This window comes from Lissotriton vulgaris, chromosome 10 (assembly GCF_964263255.1).
Source record: "Lissotriton vulgaris chromosome 10, aLisVul1.2, whole genome shotgun sequence".
Classification (NCBI taxonomy): domain Eukaryota; kingdom Metazoa; phylum Chordata; class Amphibia; order Caudata; family Salamandridae; genus Lissotriton; species Lissotriton vulgaris.
Window position 1 is genome coordinate 152,145,695 of NC_141698.1, and position 22,316 is coordinate 152,168,010.

Consider the following 22,316-nt stretch of genomic DNA (forward strand, 5'->3'; position numbering starts at 1 on the left):
GTGTGTGGTCATTTTAGTACATTCCCCATATACTATGGGTGAAGGGCACCAATAAGTTTGCTCTATAAGATTTTTCTTGAAAATTCAATGTTGTCACTGTAAATGGGAACTCTATGTATGTTGTGTGTTCAGTGATAAAGAGTGGGAGAAAATACTTCAATACCCCCAGAAGGTATCTCTATTTAAATATATGTACGATTCTTAGTAAAAAAAAAAAACCACTGAGATTTATTACTCTGTTTACACCCCTTCAGTTCTTTATTCTGCAAAGTATGGATTTAACCCCAAGTAAAATCACAGAGAGTTATCTTAATTCCCCTGCAGTATCCCCCAGATGTCACAACGATAGTCCTGCCTTCAAGCATATCTTGTGGGATCGCCCAAGTTAGCCTCCTTGTGGGTAATTCCAAACATGTGATCTCATACTTCCAGCAGAAATGGTTTGGCTCATTTCTAGTCGTGTATGGTGGGACTGTTTAAAAGACCGAAGAAAGATATTGTGCATCTTAAATGTATTGGCCTTGTGTCACCAGCAGCTAAATAGGAATGCCACTTCATAGGAAGGCCCAAAGGCACCCCCTCTGCCTACATTACCCTACAAAGATGGAGGAATAATGCGATCTACTGGGCTGTTGTTTAAAGTGCTACCTTGCATAGTATTAGGCTAGCCTTTATTGAACTAAGAAATAATGATAACCGATCCCCCCGACGAATTGGTAACTTTCTTTCCAAGTCACTGCCTTGCTAATATAATCTTACATGCAATTAGAACTCAGGTGTGTCCATCTTGCTCAACATAATGGGAATAGGTTTGTCTCAATGGTTATTCTTTTTCTATATCTTCTATATGTTTAAAGGAAAATCTGATGTATTATCCTCTTTACCTCTTGCGATGTTCAGAAGAACAGTGTTTAGTAGGTAATTTCACACCTTCGATGTTGACTCGGTTGTAATGCAGTTAATAGATCTGGTTTTCTCTTTCTACATATTCTAACACTAAATCAAGATTTATAGTAACACAAATTATGTTCGCTGGGCAGGGAGTAGCAACGAGGACACTCTGGCCAAGAGAATCTGGTGTTGCCAAATGCTAATACACCTAGCTTGACTCCTCCTTACCTGTGCGGCCATTCCATATCCAGGTTGATAGTCTCTTGCTTTACAGGGCCCAAAGCCCTCTTCTAGGTTGGTCGAATCTCCATCTACTGATCCAAAGCTGCAGCTGAGGCTTCTCTTTTTTCGGAATCTTTGCACACTTGAAGATCGTTCCAGGTGGGGGTGGCCACAAGGAGATTATTCCAGGTGGGGGTGGCTACTAAGAGATTATTCCAGGTGGGGATGGCCACAAGAGATCATTCATTTCAGGTGGAGGTGGCCACAAGGCGATCATTCCAGGTGGGGGTGGCCACAAGGAGATCAGTTCAGGTGGCAGTGGCCACTATGAGGTCCTTTCAGGTTGGGGGGGGGGGGGGGTTGAGGAAAGATGAATGGAAAAGAACGAAGACGCAAGTGGTGTCTTTGCATCTGTAAACAATTAAGGCCAAAGAAAGCACATATGAACTAATGTAAAGGTGACATTTCATTCTCTCCTGAACACTGTTAACAAAGAAAACTGAACATAGTTTATGTTCATAGGGTGTGAAGAGGCTGACTCTTTTTTACTTGTATGACCTTTAAGCGTGGCATGCTAACTGTCAAACCTATCTTAATTTCGTCTCTAAAACCCTATCCTCTGAAACGGTTTGCCAATGTATTAACAGTAATGCACTACAGTAAGGCAGTGCACTCTAGTCCTCACTCTTTCCTATTCTCTGCCTGTCTGTGTCCCTGCGGCCTTTTTGCATTACTTGAAACTAGTTTTACAGCTGTTTAAACCTCGTACTTGGGTGCATGCATCAATGTACCGCACCCTACCCAACTGCTTTCGCGTGCCCTTGTAATGTGCTTTCATTTTGGGCAGAAGGCACTTCTCTAACGCTTGTGAATTCCTGTAGAGACCTAGCTCCTGTTCCTGGATCCTCATTGGTTATTTTGCTTGATGTACTGTTTTCCTTTCTCTCTTCCTTGTTTTAGATCAAGTACCCTATTTTTTGGCACCCTAGGTTTAAGACATATGTGTCACGCTGTCACGCTTGGGGAATCGGTATCCGGGCCTCTCTTGCGCTCTGTGTACTGCTATCTCTATGAGATACCCCATAACTGCCTGACTGGCATGCATAGGTAGGGTGCAACGATCCTGAAAGAAACTTTAGATTTCATTTCTAGGAAGAAGAGTCAGGAGGTAAGGATAGAGTCCAGGCCACCGTGGTCATTAGTGAGCACTCTTGTGTGCCAGCGATGCTTGCTATACACTCAAAGTTTATACACATGGAACTCGACGAGCTCTTGCAAAAATGTTTTGATTATGTGGCTTCCAGTAATTTAATACATGTCATTCATTGTTATTTTTCAGCAACCGAACGCAAACGGACTCATGAAACCCCCGTTTTTGAGGTACAAGCGTACACTTTAAATAAAATATTATGTATTAATGTGCTGCTTGAGCCGAACTAGGGAGCAAAGGCAATAGAAAAAGCAATTGAGTCCTGGGACAGACGGACAATTCAAGTTGTGTACAATAGTTTGAGAAGGAGGGAGGGGCGTTTTTTAAATGTTGTAAGCCTTAGACCGCTGGGCCGTATTAAGGTTTATATGGTTTCAAGAAGAGTTGGGCCATCACTTCTTTCTGAACAGCACGAGTGAAAATGCAAGGGAGATGTGGGCTGGATGTTGTTCCATATCCTCTGTGCACAGTAGCAGAAGGCTTACCTTCTGCTTTGCCCTTTGTGTACTTGTTTATGTCTAATCCAGTGATATCTTGTCTTTTTGTGTTGCTTGGTCGCCTCATGTTGTTAAGTTTTATGGCTGGTATGTTGCACACCCTGTCTTGCTCTTCAAAGATGGTGCAGCAGGTTTTGAAGATGATGTCCGATTGAAGGGGTGGACAATGCAGATTCTTCATGTTTGAATGATGAGGGCGTGCTCTTTCAGTTCTTTGTTGAGAAAATTAGCAGTCTGCCCCCAGTGGTGTAACGAATGCCCCCACGATGTGTGTGTGTGTGTGTGTGTGAGTGTGAGAGGGGGGGTGGGGGGCAAGCTCCGGGGCTCCCTTTGGCACTGGCAACTCCCTGGGCTGAGAGTCTCGGACTGGATTTGTTACGCCACTGGTGCCCCCTACTGTAGTGCAAATGAAGAGGCAGGGGGATTGATGATAAAATTGCTCCCTCCATACATGTGCAGTGGGACTGTAGCTTAGATTGACATTCTGGAGCTGCCTTCACAGAGGCTGGGTTTAGCTTCTCTAGTGTGAACATATGCAATTTTGCCTTGGTTGTGTAGCATGTATGGTGCTAGTGCGGTCCAATGTCTCTGGTGAAACAGTGGGCTCTGTATCATAGGATCTTCATTGATAGTCATACATACTAGAATAATTCCTCATTGCATGTGTGAACCCTGACGCACTTTTCATATATATATTTTGTCCATCAAAATTTCGTACAGAGTGTCCTGGTCTATCTGTCCTTATGATGAGCAACACCCTACAATAGCACATCAGGGGTTAAATGTTTCCTGGAGATACACTGATGAGCCATAATGAATAGTTTTTAAGCCTGCATTACACCATATGATGAGGTATAAAGGTGTGAAATTGCATGAAAAAGAAGGAAAAATGCAGTGGGTCAGAAAGATGTTCAGAATACATGGGTCCTTGGCCTGTCTGCAGAGCACACAGACCAATGGTTAAGTGTTTTCTGGGCAAATGTGTGAGGAGTTGCATACTTGTCAAAAATATTGACAAAGAGCATTATAAGAAATGTAAAGCTTACATTTGTGTGTGTGCATTGTGTGTTTGGGGGTGGTGAAGTGAAGGAGATTTGAAGAAGTGCATTCAAGAGATAGTGAAAACCGGGTACTGAAAAGGAAAAAGGCGACACATTAATGTTCTGCTAGCTATCTGTATTAACTTTGGAGTTGGTCAGTTGCTCTTGTTATTAATTGTCTCTGTGTTGTAGTGTTTCTGGCAGAGAAGATCCAAGAGGTATTGACCAGCACCAATGTAAAGAATAGTTCTATGATGTGAAAATTGTTTTTTCAATATATTTCTTAATGTAAATTAGACAAGCAAAGAAAATACAACAGCAGGAGAGACGTCCTCATTTAAGTTTTTTTTGCAGTTTATAAAAAAAATTGCACTGTGATGATTATTTGTTATATTGTTCGTTCATATATTTGTCACTAATTTGAGATTTTATTTTTATTTTTTACAGTGGAGAAAATCCTTTTGCTACAGTGAAGCTTCGACCCACAGTGACGAATGATAGATCAGCTCCAATCATCCGATGAAAAAAAAATGACCCTTATGTTTTTTAATCTATAAATAAATAGAAAAAAAATATCCAAAGCCTCCACATAGACACATGGGATTGCATGCTCTTTGCCCTTTATGTGGGCAAGGAATTCCGAGCTGGCAAAACCCAATTTCTCTTAGTATGACTTTGGAGCTATGTTATCCGTTGTATTGTTTAGTGACATACCTTCTTCCTCATTCCAATTCAGATAAAACTGGTGTACCATTCCGTATCATGGCCTGGGTGCGCGTGGAGTGGCTTGGATGTTGAATTGTAAATAGTTAATTTACACTTTTATTAATTGAACTGTTCGTACCAGTCGGTAAAATACTAAACAGCAGCCCAGTAAGTTATTACATTCCAATTTCCCAGAGTCGTTATTGCAGATTGTTTGATGTTACCTCTAGTATGCGTTTTGGAAATTGGTGTTTTATTCAAGCCTTCCAGTTACTAATGTGTATGTATATACATAATAATGACTGCAAATGGAAACAGTGCACTGCTTGCATGCATGTGTGAGCTCTTTCAGGAGTACAACATTTACATCATGTAACATAGCGCATGTTCTTATTGCCCCAAATCCTGTCAGTGGTCCATTAAGGAATTGGATATATTTTTTTTTAAAGAAGAACCTGTATAGGAACAAAGATATATTTTTGCTTTGCTAAGTGGTATATCACATTAATATGCCAATACAGTTTAATTTGACTGATCTGCAACAGAGGATTGTTTTTCTCAAATCTTTTGCTTTGTTTTTTATTATGTTTACATGATTGTACAGTACCAGAATTTTGGGAGGGCATTTTCTCTCAGTTAATCTACTGTCTTCAAATTGAGCTAAGCCATTAGATTTAGTTACTACTTCTGCATAATTTTACTATTTGTTTTTCTAGAAAATGTGTAGATATACTGTATGGAAAACTTAAAAAGTCTTTAATTATTAGCAGTCAATATTTTTAAACTCCTTCGTTAACTATTGTAAAGCAGAATCACGGATTTATTCCACAGTTTCCGTTTTGAAATGCCATTTTGCAAATCAGGGGTCAGGCCATATGGATAAGATGCTTCATTATACCAAAAATTCAGAAATTAAGGCCTTGAGTTTCATGCCTAAACTGTTACTGTGTGGCTGGTGTCATTTGTTGAAGTAAATTATGTAATATGATGAAAACAGCAATAAATATTTATACTGTTGAAAATGCACCATTATTTGCATGTTTTTTTGCGATCAGGTGGAAGAAAATTGTTTAAAACACTTTGATAGGTTAATATTTCAAAATTGCAAATAAATACATATAAACCCAGAAACTTTTCTATGGCGTTTTGGGGTTCAACATTTGCCTGCAAAGCCATGGGATAACGCAAAAACAATGTTAATTAAAGGATCAAAGATTAACCGATAGAAACGTCTATGTATTCAGCCAGTGTATTAGTAAATTATCGGTGCTCTGTAAGAGTATTTCCATTTAATGTTTTTCAGTGTAGGTTATAAAAACATGGTTTTTGGTTCCAATTATAATTTTCCTCAAAATAGCAGACTAAGGAAGTGATAACATGCATACATTTCCGACTTCTGCTATTCAGGAGAATCGTATCACTAGTTTAGGTGAACTTCAGAATGGAAATCACAAGATAACAATTCAGTTATTTATTGTATTAAATAGTTAGAATCATAAAACTCTTTTCTTCTGATGGATGCTTTAAACTGCGGATTCCTCACCAAGTGAATCTCCTCTACACCAGCTGGAATCTCTTGCAATAACACTTGTGCACCACTGGTGGTTCCATGAACCTCTTGTCCCTCCTCGGACATGATCACACAAAGCCACATAAAGGTGCCACGTGGTACAATGATATCAGTTCCTCTGCTTCTGCGCCTGACGACACGTATCTGGAGCTCTTCTCCAAACAATTAGTTTTTTTATACAAAAATCTTATAATTTTGTTTTGGCCGTGTGCAGGGATGTCGCCCACCAAAGACAGCATTCAAATCATACCACACGTGTCAGAAGCAGATGTTGACAACGGACCCACATGACGCTGGGTCCAATAATGACTCCAAGTCCTGCATGAAGTGTTCCCTCATTTACCCGAAAATCATCATTGAATGGAAGGTTAGGCTCCACATTGTGGGACTTATGAAATGGAATGATCTCAGTTGAGGTGTGATCCTTCAGGTACGTAAAAAAATTAAGCTGAAAGACAAGTCGCAATAGAAATACAAAAAGTGTATCCAGAGCTCATCAATGTATAGACACTCATAATCTTGAGAGAGCTAATACAGTCTGCATTCCTGGGCCATCATAGTCTCCGCAGTAAATAGACCTTGAAGGAGGCCGGCTGCAGATCTTCAAAAAGGTTTTGCATCCTTCAGGCATGCTTTTTGGCCACCTCTGCACATTGCTCAAAAAGTCTAACTTCCGCTTGCTGGTCCTTCCCCAGCAACGAGTGACCCCAGGTGAAGTTAGCTCTTTCTGCCGCCGGCGCTGCGAATACCTCAACTCTCTCTGCCTAGTCAGTGCGCAGGAGTGGTGCCTATATAAGCTCCGAAAGTCACTTCCAGAAAGGAAGGATGTCAGTGCAGAGCCTCATGGCACCACCTTCTTGCACCCAGAGGTACTTCTTAAAAGTTTCTGGATCAAGTCTTACAGCTGTGGAATATTCAAGAGGTTTGGAATCTGCAGCTTGTTCTTTAAGGTGAGGTTCTGTTCCTCAACAATTAGCTGCTGAATGCATGCTCGACTCAGCTCGCCTTGGCCCACCTACAGACAACACTGCCTTTATTGTCCATGCTGGGGTTCTCCAGAAACATGCCCAAATCTGACTAGTGGAGATGATTCCTTTTACTGGGGACATTCTGTCCCACGGCCACCCTGAAGGTCTTCCCAATCCAATGCACAGCAGACCATTTTCCTTGCTGCCTCTGGAGCTAACACTAGTGACTGATGAATCATCTCTAAGTTGGGGAGGTCTCCTAGAAGAGGAGAAAACCAGTGTTCTTGGATCCCAGGTGGAGCAGTGTCATTTAAACCTTCGGTAGCTTCAAGCGATCCAGTTAGTCCTAAAGGCCATTCTGGCTTCTATATTAAAGGTAGATCATTCTAAGTACGGAATCAACTGAAAGGGTGGATGTTGGGGGCATGGCCAAGATGGATGCATGAGCAGTTGTGTAATTCTGGGATCTGCCAGGGCCCACTGGAATCCTCCTGCAAATCCTGTGCAGCCTTCAATTACAAAGCCCCAATATCCTTGCTGAGTCACCCCCCCCCTATCATCTGGCCTCTTTCATCTTGGATTGGCACGAAATCCAGTCAGTTCGAACAACCTTACGAGCTCTGTCTGCGCCGATGGCGCACTGGAAAATGGCTGCGGTGCTTGAGAGGGAGACTAGTACTGCCTGTGGGCTTCCCCGGGGCAGAGAATGAGCAGAGACTCAGCGATGTGCCTTCAGTACCCTGGTGGTGGGGGATCCTGCATTGCGCAGGCCTGACGGCCCCCCACTAGAGGGCCGTACCTCAGCGTTACCATTCCTACTATCAACATTCCGAGGTATACCCAGAGATGAGCAGGACTGATGGCGGCGGCGAGGGGTTCACAGAGGACCGCGGTGTCGGAGAGACTCCGCTCTAGATTGCCTGCATGCTTGGAAGGAGATCCCACCAATGAGGGAGCCTGACTGCCTCCGGTGATGGAACCTGGCGGAAGAGAAGTGGGGAGTGGTGCCTCCGAGATGTGCTGTACCACTGAAGAAGGCCTTCGGAGAATTGGGTCTTCTAGGTGGTGACCTGGTTACTCCAGGAGAGGTATAGAACCCTCCTGGGGACTTGCCAGTGGGGACACACGAAGAGGGCCACCGAGAGGTAGGAGCGAGACCCAAGATCAGCGCACCGCCTACTGACTCTTTCCTTCACTGGGTGATATTGAAATGATCACCTGGCCCCACAATCTGCGGGCGACAGGCACATAACCATAACCTGCACCAAAACTGCATATCTCACTACAGGTACGACTGAAAGACCACAGTCGCTACATATTTGATGAGTCCTGGACATAGTCAATAGCCCCCACCGCCTCTCCAACGGCTGGCTAAATCATAACTAGGGCTCCCGGTTTTATGGTATTTATATTTTTTGCATTTCTGTCTTTATTTAGCAATATTTATTTTTAATAATTTTATCTGTATTTATCTACATATATTTGGGGTTTTGTGAAAAAATGAATCTGAAATGAGTGTATTTCCACATTTATTTGTCTGATAAATATGCACTCATGCCTGAAGGACTGACTGTTTTCAGTCATATAAAAACACTCAGATGATAAAATATGCACAACCTTTATATTAAAATGTGCATGTTTTCTTATACAAGCATATATATTGCTGTTTAAGGCTCTTTACTAAAATTATTTTATTGTTTTAACCCTCTTACTTTTAGATCAACAGAGCTATTGGCCTGGTAGTCATGATTGACAGCATTTAGAATCGCTCAAAAAAATAACCCAATTTCCGTTTTTATCCACATTTTAAAATTAATACAGACAGGAAAATAAATGGTTTTCTGTCTGTATTTATCTGTAAAAACGGAAAACAGGGAGCCCTAATCATAACTCATAAGCGCTCACCAGAACTTATAAACCTCTATGATTCCCTCCCAAATTGGCTATGGCTGCCCACTCGGGCTATCACAGGCCCATGGAAGAAACTTGTTCCATGAACGACTGAGCACCACTGCATGCCCTTCTCCTGGTTATCACTTGGATTAGTTGTGACACCCACCCGGAAATAACAAGGACGAACATTGGATGTAAAACCCTGACCTTATGGGGCTCTATTTGATGTATTCCTGGTGCTCTCCCGGACTCTTTCCAAGCAAAGCAATGGGGATCCTGACTATCCCGGGGTTCAGGGAAGGATTGACTTACGTGAGGAACACAACACCAGAAACTGAATATCCACAGGCACAGGAATGCCCTGAGAGGAGGTGTTGTCTTTCTCACCCCTCTTGCTTACTCGGATAACAACTGAGTACCAACCCTTCTAGCAGTGTGCTGAGCGGATGAGCGATCTAGCAAAACTGTACTTACCTGCCGACAAGAAATCTCTGGATAACAGCAACCCTACACCTATGAGGACATCCAGGTTCCTCGGAGGACCCTATCTCGGTGGTATAGCTGAGCTCTGCGATTGGGCACAGAGGGTTACAAGAGCCCACAAACACTACTACCATGGGTGAAATGACCATGAGAAAGGTTCAGGGAATAGGACCTTCCACACTGCCCAAGCCCACAAACTCAGAGGCACAACCCGAAACCCATGATGACAACGGAGTAGACTCAGACAACCCCATGCTGCAGGATTTACTTCAGGCAATCACCTCCATTAGAGAAGCCCAAGAAACTAATATTAAAGCATTGGGGGCTACATTTAAAATACTTAAAGACGCTCACAGGCGGCTCGCTGAATGAGTATCACTACTGAAATACCTCTATTAGACCTCTACCCTGAATGTTAAGTCTTTTGCAGGAAATTGACAGTCATCCAGGGGAAAGTCCAGATACTTGACCAAGGAACGGAAGACACTGGAAATCGATCTAGGGGGAATAACATATGAGTGATAGGTATACCGGAACGAATTGAAGGCAGGGATATGGTATCCTTTCTGGAGAAGTGGGTCAGAAGTTTTAGCTCCGGAGAACTTGTCGCCTTTCTATGCCTTTGAGAGAGCACACAGGGTGCTGTCCCACCCACCTCGTCCAGGTGCTCCACCACGTCCTGTGGTGGCGAAATTGCTCTATTGCAGACATCAAGACTGTATATGGGCACAAGCCCGGAAGACACCAGAATTGTCGGTTGACAATAGCAAGAGAATGATATTCCTGGACTTTACTAGGACAGGGAGCCACCTTTCTAGCAGTAAAAATCCACCTTAGACAGATGGGAATGACATAAACAATGCTTTTTACTGCCCTGCTCAGGGTGGTCACACCCCACAGAGTACATTCTTTGTCACCCCACAGGAAGCATGGGACTTGATGGAAAAGAACCCACATGTAGAGTTCAGCCAAAGCACCTCTGGAAGATCTTCCAAACGTCAGCACTAGCGGCATAGACCTATGGGACCCCTTGGAAAGGCCCTGTCAAAAGCGTAGATACATACAGGCTAACAGCGAGCACTGGAGGCAATTGCTTGCCTTCCTGGTGCAAAAGTAGTAGCCCTTCCGCTTGGGTAGCAAAGATGATGAAGTCTTGATAAATGAACCTGATTGAAGCTCAACTGCTGCTGCCTCTGATGGCTCTCGTCCTGAATTGCCGGTGGTGACGCTAGGAACCAGAGATGATTTTATATGAACTGCGCCTTAGAGATATTAAGCGTCGTCTTGCCATTTCGCTGGTGTTTCCAACTGCTCATATGTTATATACCTGTTACGTGAGCAGTGCAGACAACTGCTTAAATGCACTGATGGGGTGGGACTCAATGAAGGTGTGCCTCCCGCCCACCTTACATCCCCCATTTATAGTTCAGTGGGCACACCCTATACAGATTTCTTTGACACTAGTTTGGATGGGTGATGTACTCCGCTTGTCCTGGGCTTGGGGAATTGAGATGTTTAATCTTTGTTTGTTGGGGATGCTGTTGCTTATCGTGCACCAGAGCAACACAATGGATTTTAGGAAGTGGCGAGCCGGACCGGTTTTTTCACACCTGGCCGCCAAATACACTGCAATGTGTACCCCAAGCCTCTACAATGACTACCCATACTAAATAAAAGATATTGTGGAATGTGACTGGCATACACACAATGTCTAAACGGTACAGTCTTCTCATACCTGGCCAGACGAGGGGTCCACATAGCACTCCTTCAAGAGACTCAGTTAGATGCCAAGGAAGAGGCAGCCCTATGTAGGAGGTGGTGAGGCCAGGCCTACTATACACGCTACTTAGTGTTCGTTAGGGGGAAACTGATAGGGATCAAACTGGGATGCCCATTTCAACATATTTGGGACCTCTTAGATTCTGAAGGTCGCTGTGTACTACTCGCGGATCGACTGGACAGGAGGGACATTTCCATATTTAACATTTATGCCCCAAACACAGATCAGGTAGGGTTTCTTTTCAAACTATTCAGAAAACTAGCTCCCTACCTAGTAGGAGATGTTATTATTGGAGGAGACTTTAAACTGTGTGGTAACCCCTGCGTTAGACTGCTCTCATCCACCCCTACATGACTCCCCAGTTTTGAAAAACGCCTGTGTCTTCTATAAATGGCAAACAGATTGGGGATTAATCAACTCGTGGTGTACGCATGACCCACAGATCAGGGACTACTCCTTTCCTCATTATATGATCTCTATGTACGATTTGACACATTCCTTCACACTCCGGATGTCCACAACTTAGTTCATACTGTAGAATATCTCACTAGGACACTCTCCGACCATGACACCGTTTTGCTGCATTTGAACTGGGGAGTTGCTCCACCCTGTGTTACCACCTGGAAGTTGAAACCAGAGTCCTTGTGAGACCTAATCTACAAGGATCTTATAGCCCAGAGAATTACTAATTATTTTGAAGACAACTTAGCCACTTCAACTTTACTGAGCGTTGAATGGGACATATTTATGGTAACTTTGAGGGGCAGATGTATAGCTGTATCTGTGGAGATTCATAAGACCCTACGGATAGAGGTTGAATCAGCTGAAACAGACCTGAGGTCCCTGGAGGTCAATAGACCAATTGCCTTGGATTTACAACCAGCCTTATTAGAGGCAAGGGAGAGGGTGGCTGATCACATAGAACAACTCCACTGTTTTGATTACAGGAATTATATGCTCAAAGCCTAAGCAGAGTGGGATCGAATTGGACAACTCCTAGCATGGCTTGCAAACCCTGCTAAATGGGGTACAGTAATTGTTGAACTGGAGACTGATCAAGGGGCCAAGTTGCATAAACAAACTGATATCAATTGGGAATTCTACACCTACTACTCTATATGAAAGTATAGCTATGACAGAGGAATCAAAACTTCCTCTTCTCCTTGGAACTCCCCACTCTGACTCCTGATAAGGCCTATATCCTGGGTGGCGACATTACTTTACCAGAAGTACGGGCAGCAAGTAAGCATTTGGCTAGGGGGAAAACTCAGGGTACTGAAGAATATCCCTCTGGGTGTTATGTAATTGGGCTTGTCTGCAAGCGCTGGGACGCCTCGTTGCTGGGGTAGCCATGCGCTATATAAGCGTTTTATAACATAACATACCATAACTGTTGAGTTCTATGCAACATACGCAGATATATTGGCATCCACATTAGTAGATTCTATACAAAGAGGCTAGGACCTCAAACTCCCTTCCAGCTTTCACTGGAGAGGCCATCCTAGTTCCACTTCAGAAACCTGGGAAGTCGGCCCAGGACAAAAGAGCATATCGCCCCCTTTCCATAATGAATTTTAACTATAATATACTCAGTAGGATTTTAGCTTCCAGACTCCTTCCAAACATGCCTAGATCAATACACTGGGATCAGGTGGGATTCATTCAAGGTAGGAATACAGCGATTAATATCCGCTGTCTCCTGACAATTCTGGAGGAAGATTCTCACTCACATTCTGCAATTTTTGCTTTGGATCTAGAGAAGGCCTTTGACAACCTTAAATAGGCCTTTATCTGCGAGGTCATAGCAGCCTTCCACATGGGAAGGGGATTCCTCAAATGGACTAAACTACTCCATACAGCCGGCAAGGTTAGGATTAAGACTGGGAGATACGTATCGGAGACTTCTGATGTGAAGCGCGTTACGAGACAGGAGGCACGTTGTCATCGCTGTTATTTGCAATGGCGATGGAGCCCCTGGCTTGTTACGGCAGCAGAGGGGGACATGTATCAGTGAATTATAACAGAGGGAGGAGAACATCATATAGGATTATATGCCAATTAACTCCTTGATGATCTAAATGGAGCCAGACCATTATTAAACCACTTGGTAGAGCCTCTGGCCTGCGAGTGAACTAGCAAAAGTTGTGCCTTTTTCCAGCACAGGCCGGTACACCCCCACTGAGGGGCTTAGACATTTTGAAATGGGAACCCACCAATATCTGGGTGTACATATGTTTCATGATTCTAAAGACTTACTGGAAGGCAATGTGAAACGGACGATTAGATATTTGCAGCAGAGCATGGATTTTTGGAACACTCTCCCTGTCTCAGTGATAGGTTGAGTAGCGTTATTGAAAATGACAACCTTACCTCGTCTGCTCTGCTACTTAACAGTACTGCCAGTTAAAATCCCACGTACAATGTTCAAAGAACGTGAATCCATGCAGGTGGCGTTCCAATGGGGCTCTGGTTGAAGACAGTTAGCTCAGACCATGCTCCAGCGGCCGACTGGCATGAGTGGGCTGGCGTTCGCCAACTTGGAGGCATACTAAATAGATACTAGATACAGTGGTTCACACAAAAGATCAAGAGGCACCTGACCACTGAGAGAAACGAGAGACCAGCCCTACCTGGTACTGATCAATGGGTTCCACTACTTTTGCATCTCTCTCGTCCCAGGGCTAATGAAACAATAGAATTTGTAACCATAAGACATTGTTGACATAGATGTCTACTCAGAACACAAACTAAAATCCCTTACTCCCCTGAAGTTCCGCTGACTTTGATGCACTCCTGGGCCGGCATTAGAGCCATGCGACTGGGTCATCCGCACTGGGTGTTGACCTGGCAGGGGGACTGACTTCAGGGGAGGGTGCTGTGTTTAGCCCCTTCCCTGAGGGGGTAATTCCCCCACAGTACAGTGGGGCGGGGGGCTGAGTGCGGCACCGCGGAGCTCGTTATGAGTCACGGTGGAGTTGTGCTCATGACGAGCTGGTTTCGTCACGACCCCGGCCACTGATTCATTCTCCCTCACAGGCGAGGAATCAATCGCGCGTGGGAGAGGCGGAGCCGTTATGACAAGACGTGCTCGGCATGAGCACAGCTCCATTATGACTCATGACAAGCTGGTCTCGTCATGAGCACCGAAGAGGTTAAAAATTGTGTTGGATTTAGCAGTACCTGCTGCAGCATTTCTTGTGTGTCCAGCTTTCAGGCAGAAATAAAAATGTCAAGATAATTCTTGTGATCAATGTTCCTGCTAGAGAGAGAGTTCAGAGTTATGTTTAGTGGCAGTTTTGACTCTCCATAAAGTAGCGTGGAGGGTTAATATGCCCGCTGTAAAGAACAGTTATGTACTTTGTGTGGCTTGCTGAGTGGATTAGTAAAGCCAGCTTTTACCAGTGCTTTAAAACAAGTGAACTGTATTTGAAAGATGGGCTACGAAAAGATGAGGGGCACTTTTGCAGGGTTGTAGCAAGGGAATCTGAGGAGGAGGTCATATGGGGGGGGCACCAAAAAAGATTGTCTCACCGGCCGCCACCAGTGCTAAAGCCAGCTCTGCCTGAAGCTCTAGGGTGACTGCAGAGTTTTTCAGTTCTGGCGTGATGTTAAGTATGTGCGGAAAGAATCAGCCTTGATCAGTATGTGCGGACCATGTGTTCTATGGTATCGCCCACTACCGTGTTTTCCACTTACAATAAAGAACAAGTTACTTACCTTCGGTAACAATATATCTGTAAGAGACATATATTAGATATAGATTCCTTACCTTAGCATTACCCCCAGGTGCCAAACTGGATCCGGAGAAATATTTTCGTAGCAGAACCCTTGCCCATCGGTAGGTGGCGTCGGTCGACTCATCCGTCGGCATTGTGGTCACCGGGATGACGTTGCGGTGTCTACTTAGATGCTGCCCTTGCATGCTGACGTCCGTTCTGACACGACTTTCCACGCCAGAAGCGCAGAACCATGCAAGACACTGACCACTAGTGCACAAATCTAGGGCCCTGGAAGGGAGTACGTATCCCTAGAAGTCAGTTAGCAGAATGGGGAGGATAGGTGGGGCGGTAAGGCATTTATAACTAATATATGTCTCGTACAGTTATATTGTTACAGAAGGTAAATAACTCTTTCATCTGAAAGAGAGTATTAGTTATAGATTCACTACCTTAGAATAGATACCCCAGCAATACCAACCCCGGAGGTATGTCTGCGAACCAAGTTCACACCACAAAATCCTGGAGAACAGAACGGCCGAAGAAGCAGTCTCTCTGGACTTGGCTGTCCAGGCAGTAATGCTTTGTAAAAGTGTGCAAGGATTCCCTCCTGGCAGATGTCAAGTAAGGGAACTCCACGTCCCAAAGCAGTAGTGGCCGCCGTCGCCCTGGTAGAGTGGGCACGCAGTCCTACTGGAGGTTCCTTTTTAGCTAAAGAATAGCAGATTTCAATGCATAGAACAACCCAGCTAGAGATGGTACATTTGTGCACTGCCTGACCCTTCTAGGCACCCACATAACCGACGAAGAGTTGATCGTCCACCAGAAATGCTTCAGCGCAGTCAATGTAGAAAGACAGCGCACCTTTAGGAATAGACAATGGAGTCTCTCCACCTCTTTGGAGGAATGCTGAGGCGGAGAGAATGTGGGCAATGTGAAGGTCTGACCTATGTGGAAAGAGGTGACCACTTTGGGCAGAAAAGAAGGCCTAGTACAGAGGACAACTTTGTCCAGATGGTCAGAAAGAAAAGGAGGCTTTGAAGATGAAGACTGAAGCTCACTCACCCTGCGAACAGAGGTCATGGCAAGCAAGAAAGCAGTTTTCAACGTAAGGAGACGAAGAGGACAATTATGTAGTGGCTCAAAGAGAGCACACATAAGAAAAGTGAGAACAAGGTTCAAGTCTCACTGGGGCATTCCGAAGGGAGAAGGAGGGAAGAGATGAGTAATGCCCTTTAGAAATCGGTTAACAATAGGGGCCTTGAAAAGAGAAGGCTGATCAGGAATGCGAAGAAAGGCCAAAATGGCTGATAGATAGCCTTTAAGAGTACCCAGAGCAGAGCCCTGCTGGCCCAAAGAAAGAACAAAGAGGAGAACCTCTGAAAGAGGGGTAGAAAGTGGATCCATAGCCTTTGCTGATCACCATTGTATAGAGAAAAATAGAAGGTACCCTGCCAAATATTTATAGAGGTCCCAGCTAGAGGATCCTACTGTGATAAAGTGAGGGGGTGGTTAGCCCAGAGGCTGAGGCTGCACAGGACAAAACTAAGTCATTCCAAACAAACTCAACAACATGTTATGAAAAAATACATATTTTTTTATTTTTCTCTTCTTAAATATATTCAAAAGACATACATGTATAAATTAAATAGTCAGTGATATTTCGCAAAACACATAGACAAAATTCTTTTCAGGATTAAGATCTGCCCACACTTCAAACAAACTACCACACTCATTCACACAGGGATTTTCCTAACTACGATAGAAACATTCAACTCTCATTCATCCATTCTTATAGTCCTGGCGTAGACAACAATAGATCTTAAGTAAGTTGCCTAAAACGGGGGGTTCAACCAGGAAGATGGTATTAATACGGGTCCTGATGTATTTGGAACGGGTTGCCGTATTCCTGGGACAACGTGCCGACGCGCGTTTCGGTGGAAAGCCAATATGGCCACACCTTCGTCAGGGCCAAGGTAGTATGCTGGGCAGGGGTAAGGAGTAAAAATCTGGAAGTAAAAAAGTCATGCCTTAGTTCTGCATTTTTGATAAACACACACAAAAAAGACATATTTCATCATTTCATTTTACTTGAATTTCTATCACTCTACAGAGCAATTATAAGGCGAGTTGATTCGATACATGTCAGGATGACATTTTTGACACTGTGCAGTAACAGACCACCTGAAGACACTCCCCAAGCTAGAATTCCCTGTTTCGTGGAATCCAAAGAAGGCATACAGATAGCCTTAGCCAAATGAGTAGTAGAATTTATATTACAACATCGTACAACATCATACACCTTTTTTCTATAATCTCACATACTCAGTTTCATCCACCTAAGACCTCTTGTTTCAGCAAGACAGTTTTTCATTTATATTTTTAATCAAAGAAGGTTGCTGATAGGAAAAGACGGGGATTTTTTCCAACAGAAGGGTAACCAGATCATATTATCTACCTAGAACAGATTATAACTATTTAGAACATGATATTATACCAGATGGTTTGCTGTCATAAACGTTACCTGTTTATTTTATTGGGGACGCCTACGGAGTAAGGGCCACCTTCACCATTTTAGGAGGGAGTAAGTTCCAGTTATTACCTTAATGAAGAGGTACATTGGGTTACTATTTGCAATCAAAGATTAATTGATCTTTATCACATACTCATTAAGAAAATATTAATTTACCAAGGTTTAAGGAATCCACTCGTGATCCCTCCTGTAGGGTTAACAGGTCAATTTATTCAACCGAATGAGTCCTGTCAATCGGACAGACAGAGATATCAGATCGTCGGTAACTTTGTCATATTTTCTAAATATAGAGGAGATCAAATTTGCCATCCTTTTATCTTTAACGGAACAGTCATGCCCCACTATCAATAAACAAATTAGCATGAAATTATACCTTCCGTTTTGTTGCTCTGTTAATTATTTTGTCACTTCTTCAGTAAAGACCGCCGGGCATCAGGAAGGAGGTTGGTTGGTAGGTAATCCTATTAATAACATAGCACAATAATGCGTACTCGTTACTTTCAAGGTATGCCTATATTGCCGTAATTAAGGCAAAAGATTCATCTAAGCTTCGTTACCTGCACTTTCTAATACTTTGCTTTCGATGCCACAGATAAGGTCAAAATAATGCGTCGGATATTCCTGTAACTGATACAAACAGAGAAACAGAGGGGAGCAAAGGATATAAATAAACGTCACTTTTCATGCTGGCATGTTTTTGCCGTTTTAAGACACCGGTGATCCCCTTTACTACCAGAGTCAGTTTTAAGGGACTCGTTTTGTAACTTACATGGTGTGACTTTCAACCGGGTGATTAATTGGTGGAGGGCAGATAGACAGACTGAACAGAGCCCATTGCGTAGAGATTTTAAATATACCCTTTCGAGATATCGAACAATGGTTCAGAGATGCATAAACAAGGGCTATACATCAGGGATAGCTCCTAAGTTTACCGCGTTGTGGCCTCGAAAGCAGTATTTACCTTAAAGCTAGATCAAGCCGGGCTTTTAGTTAGAGATCCCACCGACAATGTTCGGAACCATGACGGAGTGCCGCTTCCGCGAGTCCCTGAACAGGGGCGAGAAAAATGCATACCGCCCGTTATGCAGCGGCTTAACAAAGTAGTTTTAAAAGCTAAGACCCGCATTTGCTCGCTCTTCTGTACTTACCGTCTAGGAGTCGGTCGTTTTCGTTCGATGGGGTTCCGCCGGCTGCCTCGGTCGGCCAACTTCGTGATACAGGACACTCGCCTGTGCGCTTTGTGTTTGCGTTTAAATAGGGATTATTTCGCGCTATCCTCAACTCTCCCCAGCTGTGTCCCGTATTTGGTGAACACTGAAAAAGGACTTCTCACTCTACATTTCAAGTCTCCGCCATCTTGGTTAAACCTACAACAGGCGATCGATATGCTTTTTGTGGTTACACAACCAGTAAACAAACAGAGTCAGCCATATTATGTAAACCTACTTTTCTGAGGTACGATGAAGGGTGAAATTATTATAGCTATTTAGCTAGTCCTCGCTAAACCTTTTTATTAATAAAAGTAGATGTTATAATTAAAAAACTAAATGGCAAAGCCTAATTGTGCCACTTTTTACGGATGTTATATTCAAATAGAAAGGATACTCGCATTAGGACCCATGCCCTTCTATTCTTTACATAAAATAATTGCGCAGGTTAAGTCAGGTTCATTTCTATATGTTCATACTAGGTGTAAGAGTTACATCTTCCGTACAGTCAATTTTCCACATTTTCCATCTCAGAATACCGTCAGCTTTCCAGTATACACACCTTCAGTTTATCAATGTTTTCTTACAAAATAGCCTGGTGCCAAGGGCATTCTTCATTCAGCCCGTTTTCCACCGCATTGAGATAAAAAATCCAAAATACCTCCCGTTTTTTTCGGAGGTTTGTGATGTTGGTTCCTGGGCAGGTTTTTATTTTTTCCAAGATGAACCATCGAAGTTCTAGCTCTGTGTGATTTTTCTCAATCCAATGGGTTACCAATGGGGCGGCCAACTTTTGGTTCCTGATATTAGATTTATGCTCACCAATTCGTATCCTACATTCTCTACCAGTTTCTCCAACATAAGGGAGATTGCAAGGACACAGTATCAGGTAGATGATGTTGCTGGTCCGACAATTAGTCATGTTTTTATTTCGTATTACGGACACTGTGCGGGTGTTTGTGCTGACAGTCCCGCCAGTGATGGCCTGTGGGCAGATATGACAAGTCCCACATTTATGGTTGCCATATACTGGCTCCAGACCAGTGATGGTTGTCTGACTATTCACAGAGTTTTCTTAATCTTACCCCGAACCAGATGGTTTTTAAGGTTGGGGTTCTTTTTGAACGCGAAGATGGGGCGATGTAGGTGTGTCTTATCGTTTTCCAGATTCAAAATATGCCAGCTTAAGTTGATAGCTTGTCTTATCTTATGGTTCAACTCTGAATGGCGGGTCACACATACAAGTTGTTTTAGTTTTTCTGGTTCTCTTTCTACAAACATAGCCTCCCGGTCCGTGTATCTCGCTCGTTTGAACGACTCTTTGATGAGTCTAGGTGGATACCCTCGGACTAGTAGTTTTTCCTGCAGAATATCGGCTTGGCTTAAGAAGTCATCCATGAACGTGCAGTTCCTTCTAATGCGAAGGAACTGACTGTACGGGATACTGTCCCTCTGGCTCCGTGGGTGGTAACTAGCATATTGGAGTAGAGTGTTCCGTGCCGTGGGTTTGGTGTAAAGTGAGACCTTGATGATGTTATCGTGGTGCTCGATCCAAATATCCAGGAATTCTATTCTGGTTGTGCTCAGGTGGCTGGTAAATCTCAAATTGGCGTCCGCCGCATTGAGCCACTCAATGAATTCGTGAAGCTGTTCCTCGGCCCCCTTCCAAATAAAGAAAATATCGTCGATAAACCTTTTCCAACTTTTGACGTTTTCATAGAAGGGGGCCATTTCATTAAAGACGTTGGTTCTTTCGAACTCACCCATGTACAAACAGGCTATGCTTGGGGCACAGCTTGCTCCCATACTTACTCCAGATGCCTGCCTGTACATGGTGGTATCAAACTCAAAGTAGTTTTCAAATAAAACTATCTTGACACAATCCATAATGAATTCCTTGTTGGTAATCTCGGTATTCCTAGAGATGACAGTATCAATGGCATCGTATGCTCCTCTTTGGGGTATGTTAGAATACAATGATTCTACATCAAGTGTGACCATGATTTCAGAGTTCTCAAAGAATTGAGTGCCTTCCACCTGCTGAATGAAGTGTCCTGTATCACGCACGTACGATTCAAGTTCGGTCACCATAGGGTTTAAAAATTTGTCGGTATATTTGGACAATGGCTCGGTGGCCGAGCCAATCGTCGAGACAATCAGCCTCTGGGCTAACCACCCCCTCACTTTATCACAGTAGGATCCTCTAGCTGGCGACGAACTGCCTCCAATGCAATGTCACAAAAACTGAGGTCATGCTCTTTGGTAAAGCAAGCATTCTCTGGTCCCCTGACTGGTGGCCGGTAGATCTTGGCCCTGCACCCACATCTAAACATCATGTAAAGAATCTCGGGGTGAAGTTGGATCAAAAGCTAACCCTGAAGGAGCACACCAACTACATTGCAGGATTGTGCTTTTATACTATTGGTCTACTTAGACGTGTCTTCCCGTATCTCCCTGCCACCTACAGAAAGACACTTGTGCAGGCTTTAGTGACCAGTCGTCTGGACTACTGCAACGGCCTGCTGACACTAGCAAATGCTGATGCAATAGGTCGCTTGCAGGTAGTCCAGAACACGGCAGCAAGACTGGTCATGGGCGCACCAGCTAGAAACCCCTCCAAACCCTTGCTGAAGGAATTACATTGGCTTCCCATACGACAGCGCATTGATTTTAAGATCTGCTGCACGGTCCATAGGTGCATTTATGGTGTAGGTCCTAAATACCTGTCTCAATCTCTGGTGTTATATCAGCCGAGCAGGTCTCTTCGCTCAAGCAACCAAACGCTTTTAAAACCTCCGGTCACAAAGAAATCCAGACAAGGAGACCGTGCCTTTTCATCGGTTGGACCTGCCTTATGGAACAATTTGCCACCTGATGTTAGATCAACTACTAACTACCTATCTTTCAGGAAAACATTAAAAACCCTTCTTTATCAAGAAGCATTCCTGTCCACTTAATTCCCCTAGATGCACTGACTGAGAACTCTATAGCTGGCTCAGCGCGGAGATACCCTTACGGGATTGATTCCAGCGCTATAAAAGAAATTAAAAATAAAAATAGCTGGGACCTCTATAAATATTTGGCAGGGTACCTTCTATTTTTCTCTATACAGTTGTTCTTCCCCCTTGGCCTGCCTATATCTCTAAGAAACCCTACGGGGAGCCCCCTTCTATTGTTTTTGCTGATCACCATGCCAAAAATGTGTTCCATCTACAGGCGTATACCTTTTTAGTGGAGGGATGCCTGGCTGCCAAGATTACATTGCAGACTTTGGGAGGAAAGTCGAAAGCTGTCAGCTGTCGTTGCTCAAGCTCCACGCAAGGAGGTGGAGGCTGGACAGGAACGGGCGGAGGACCGTCCCCTGCTGCTGCGACAGAAGACCCTCCCGAAGAGGCAGTGTGATCAGAGGATCAATGACCAGCCTCTCCATGCCCAGTCCGGAGCCACAAGAATAACTTGGGCCCGGTCGCGCTTGATCTTCTTCATCACTCTCGGTAGAAGTGGTACAGGCAAAAAGGCGTACAGGAGGCCGCAACTCCACTCGCGACGAAAAGTGTTGCCAAGCGAGCGCCACCTTGGAAACTCCAACACGCAGAATTG

General features: G+C 43.9%; 1 protein-coding gene across 1 annotated transcript in view; it reads left to right on the forward strand.

Moving 5' to 3' along the window:
* The window catches only part of BAIAP2L1 (BAR/IMD domain containing adaptor protein 2 like 1), a 490,712-nt gene extending 485,121 nt beyond the window's left edge, over positions 1 to 5,591 (forward strand). Inside the window, exons 13-14 of the mRNA XM_086940727.1 lie at positions 2,453 to 2,493; positions 4,308 to 5,591. Coding sequence (XP_086796853.1) covers positions 2,453 to 2,493; positions 4,308 to 4,383 — 117 coding nt within the window. The 3' untranslated portion in view covers positions 4,384 to 5,591. The remainder of the gene's footprint in view (positions 1 to 2,452; positions 2,494 to 4,307) is intronic.
* Positions 5,592 to 22,316: the final 16,725 nt, after the last annotated feature.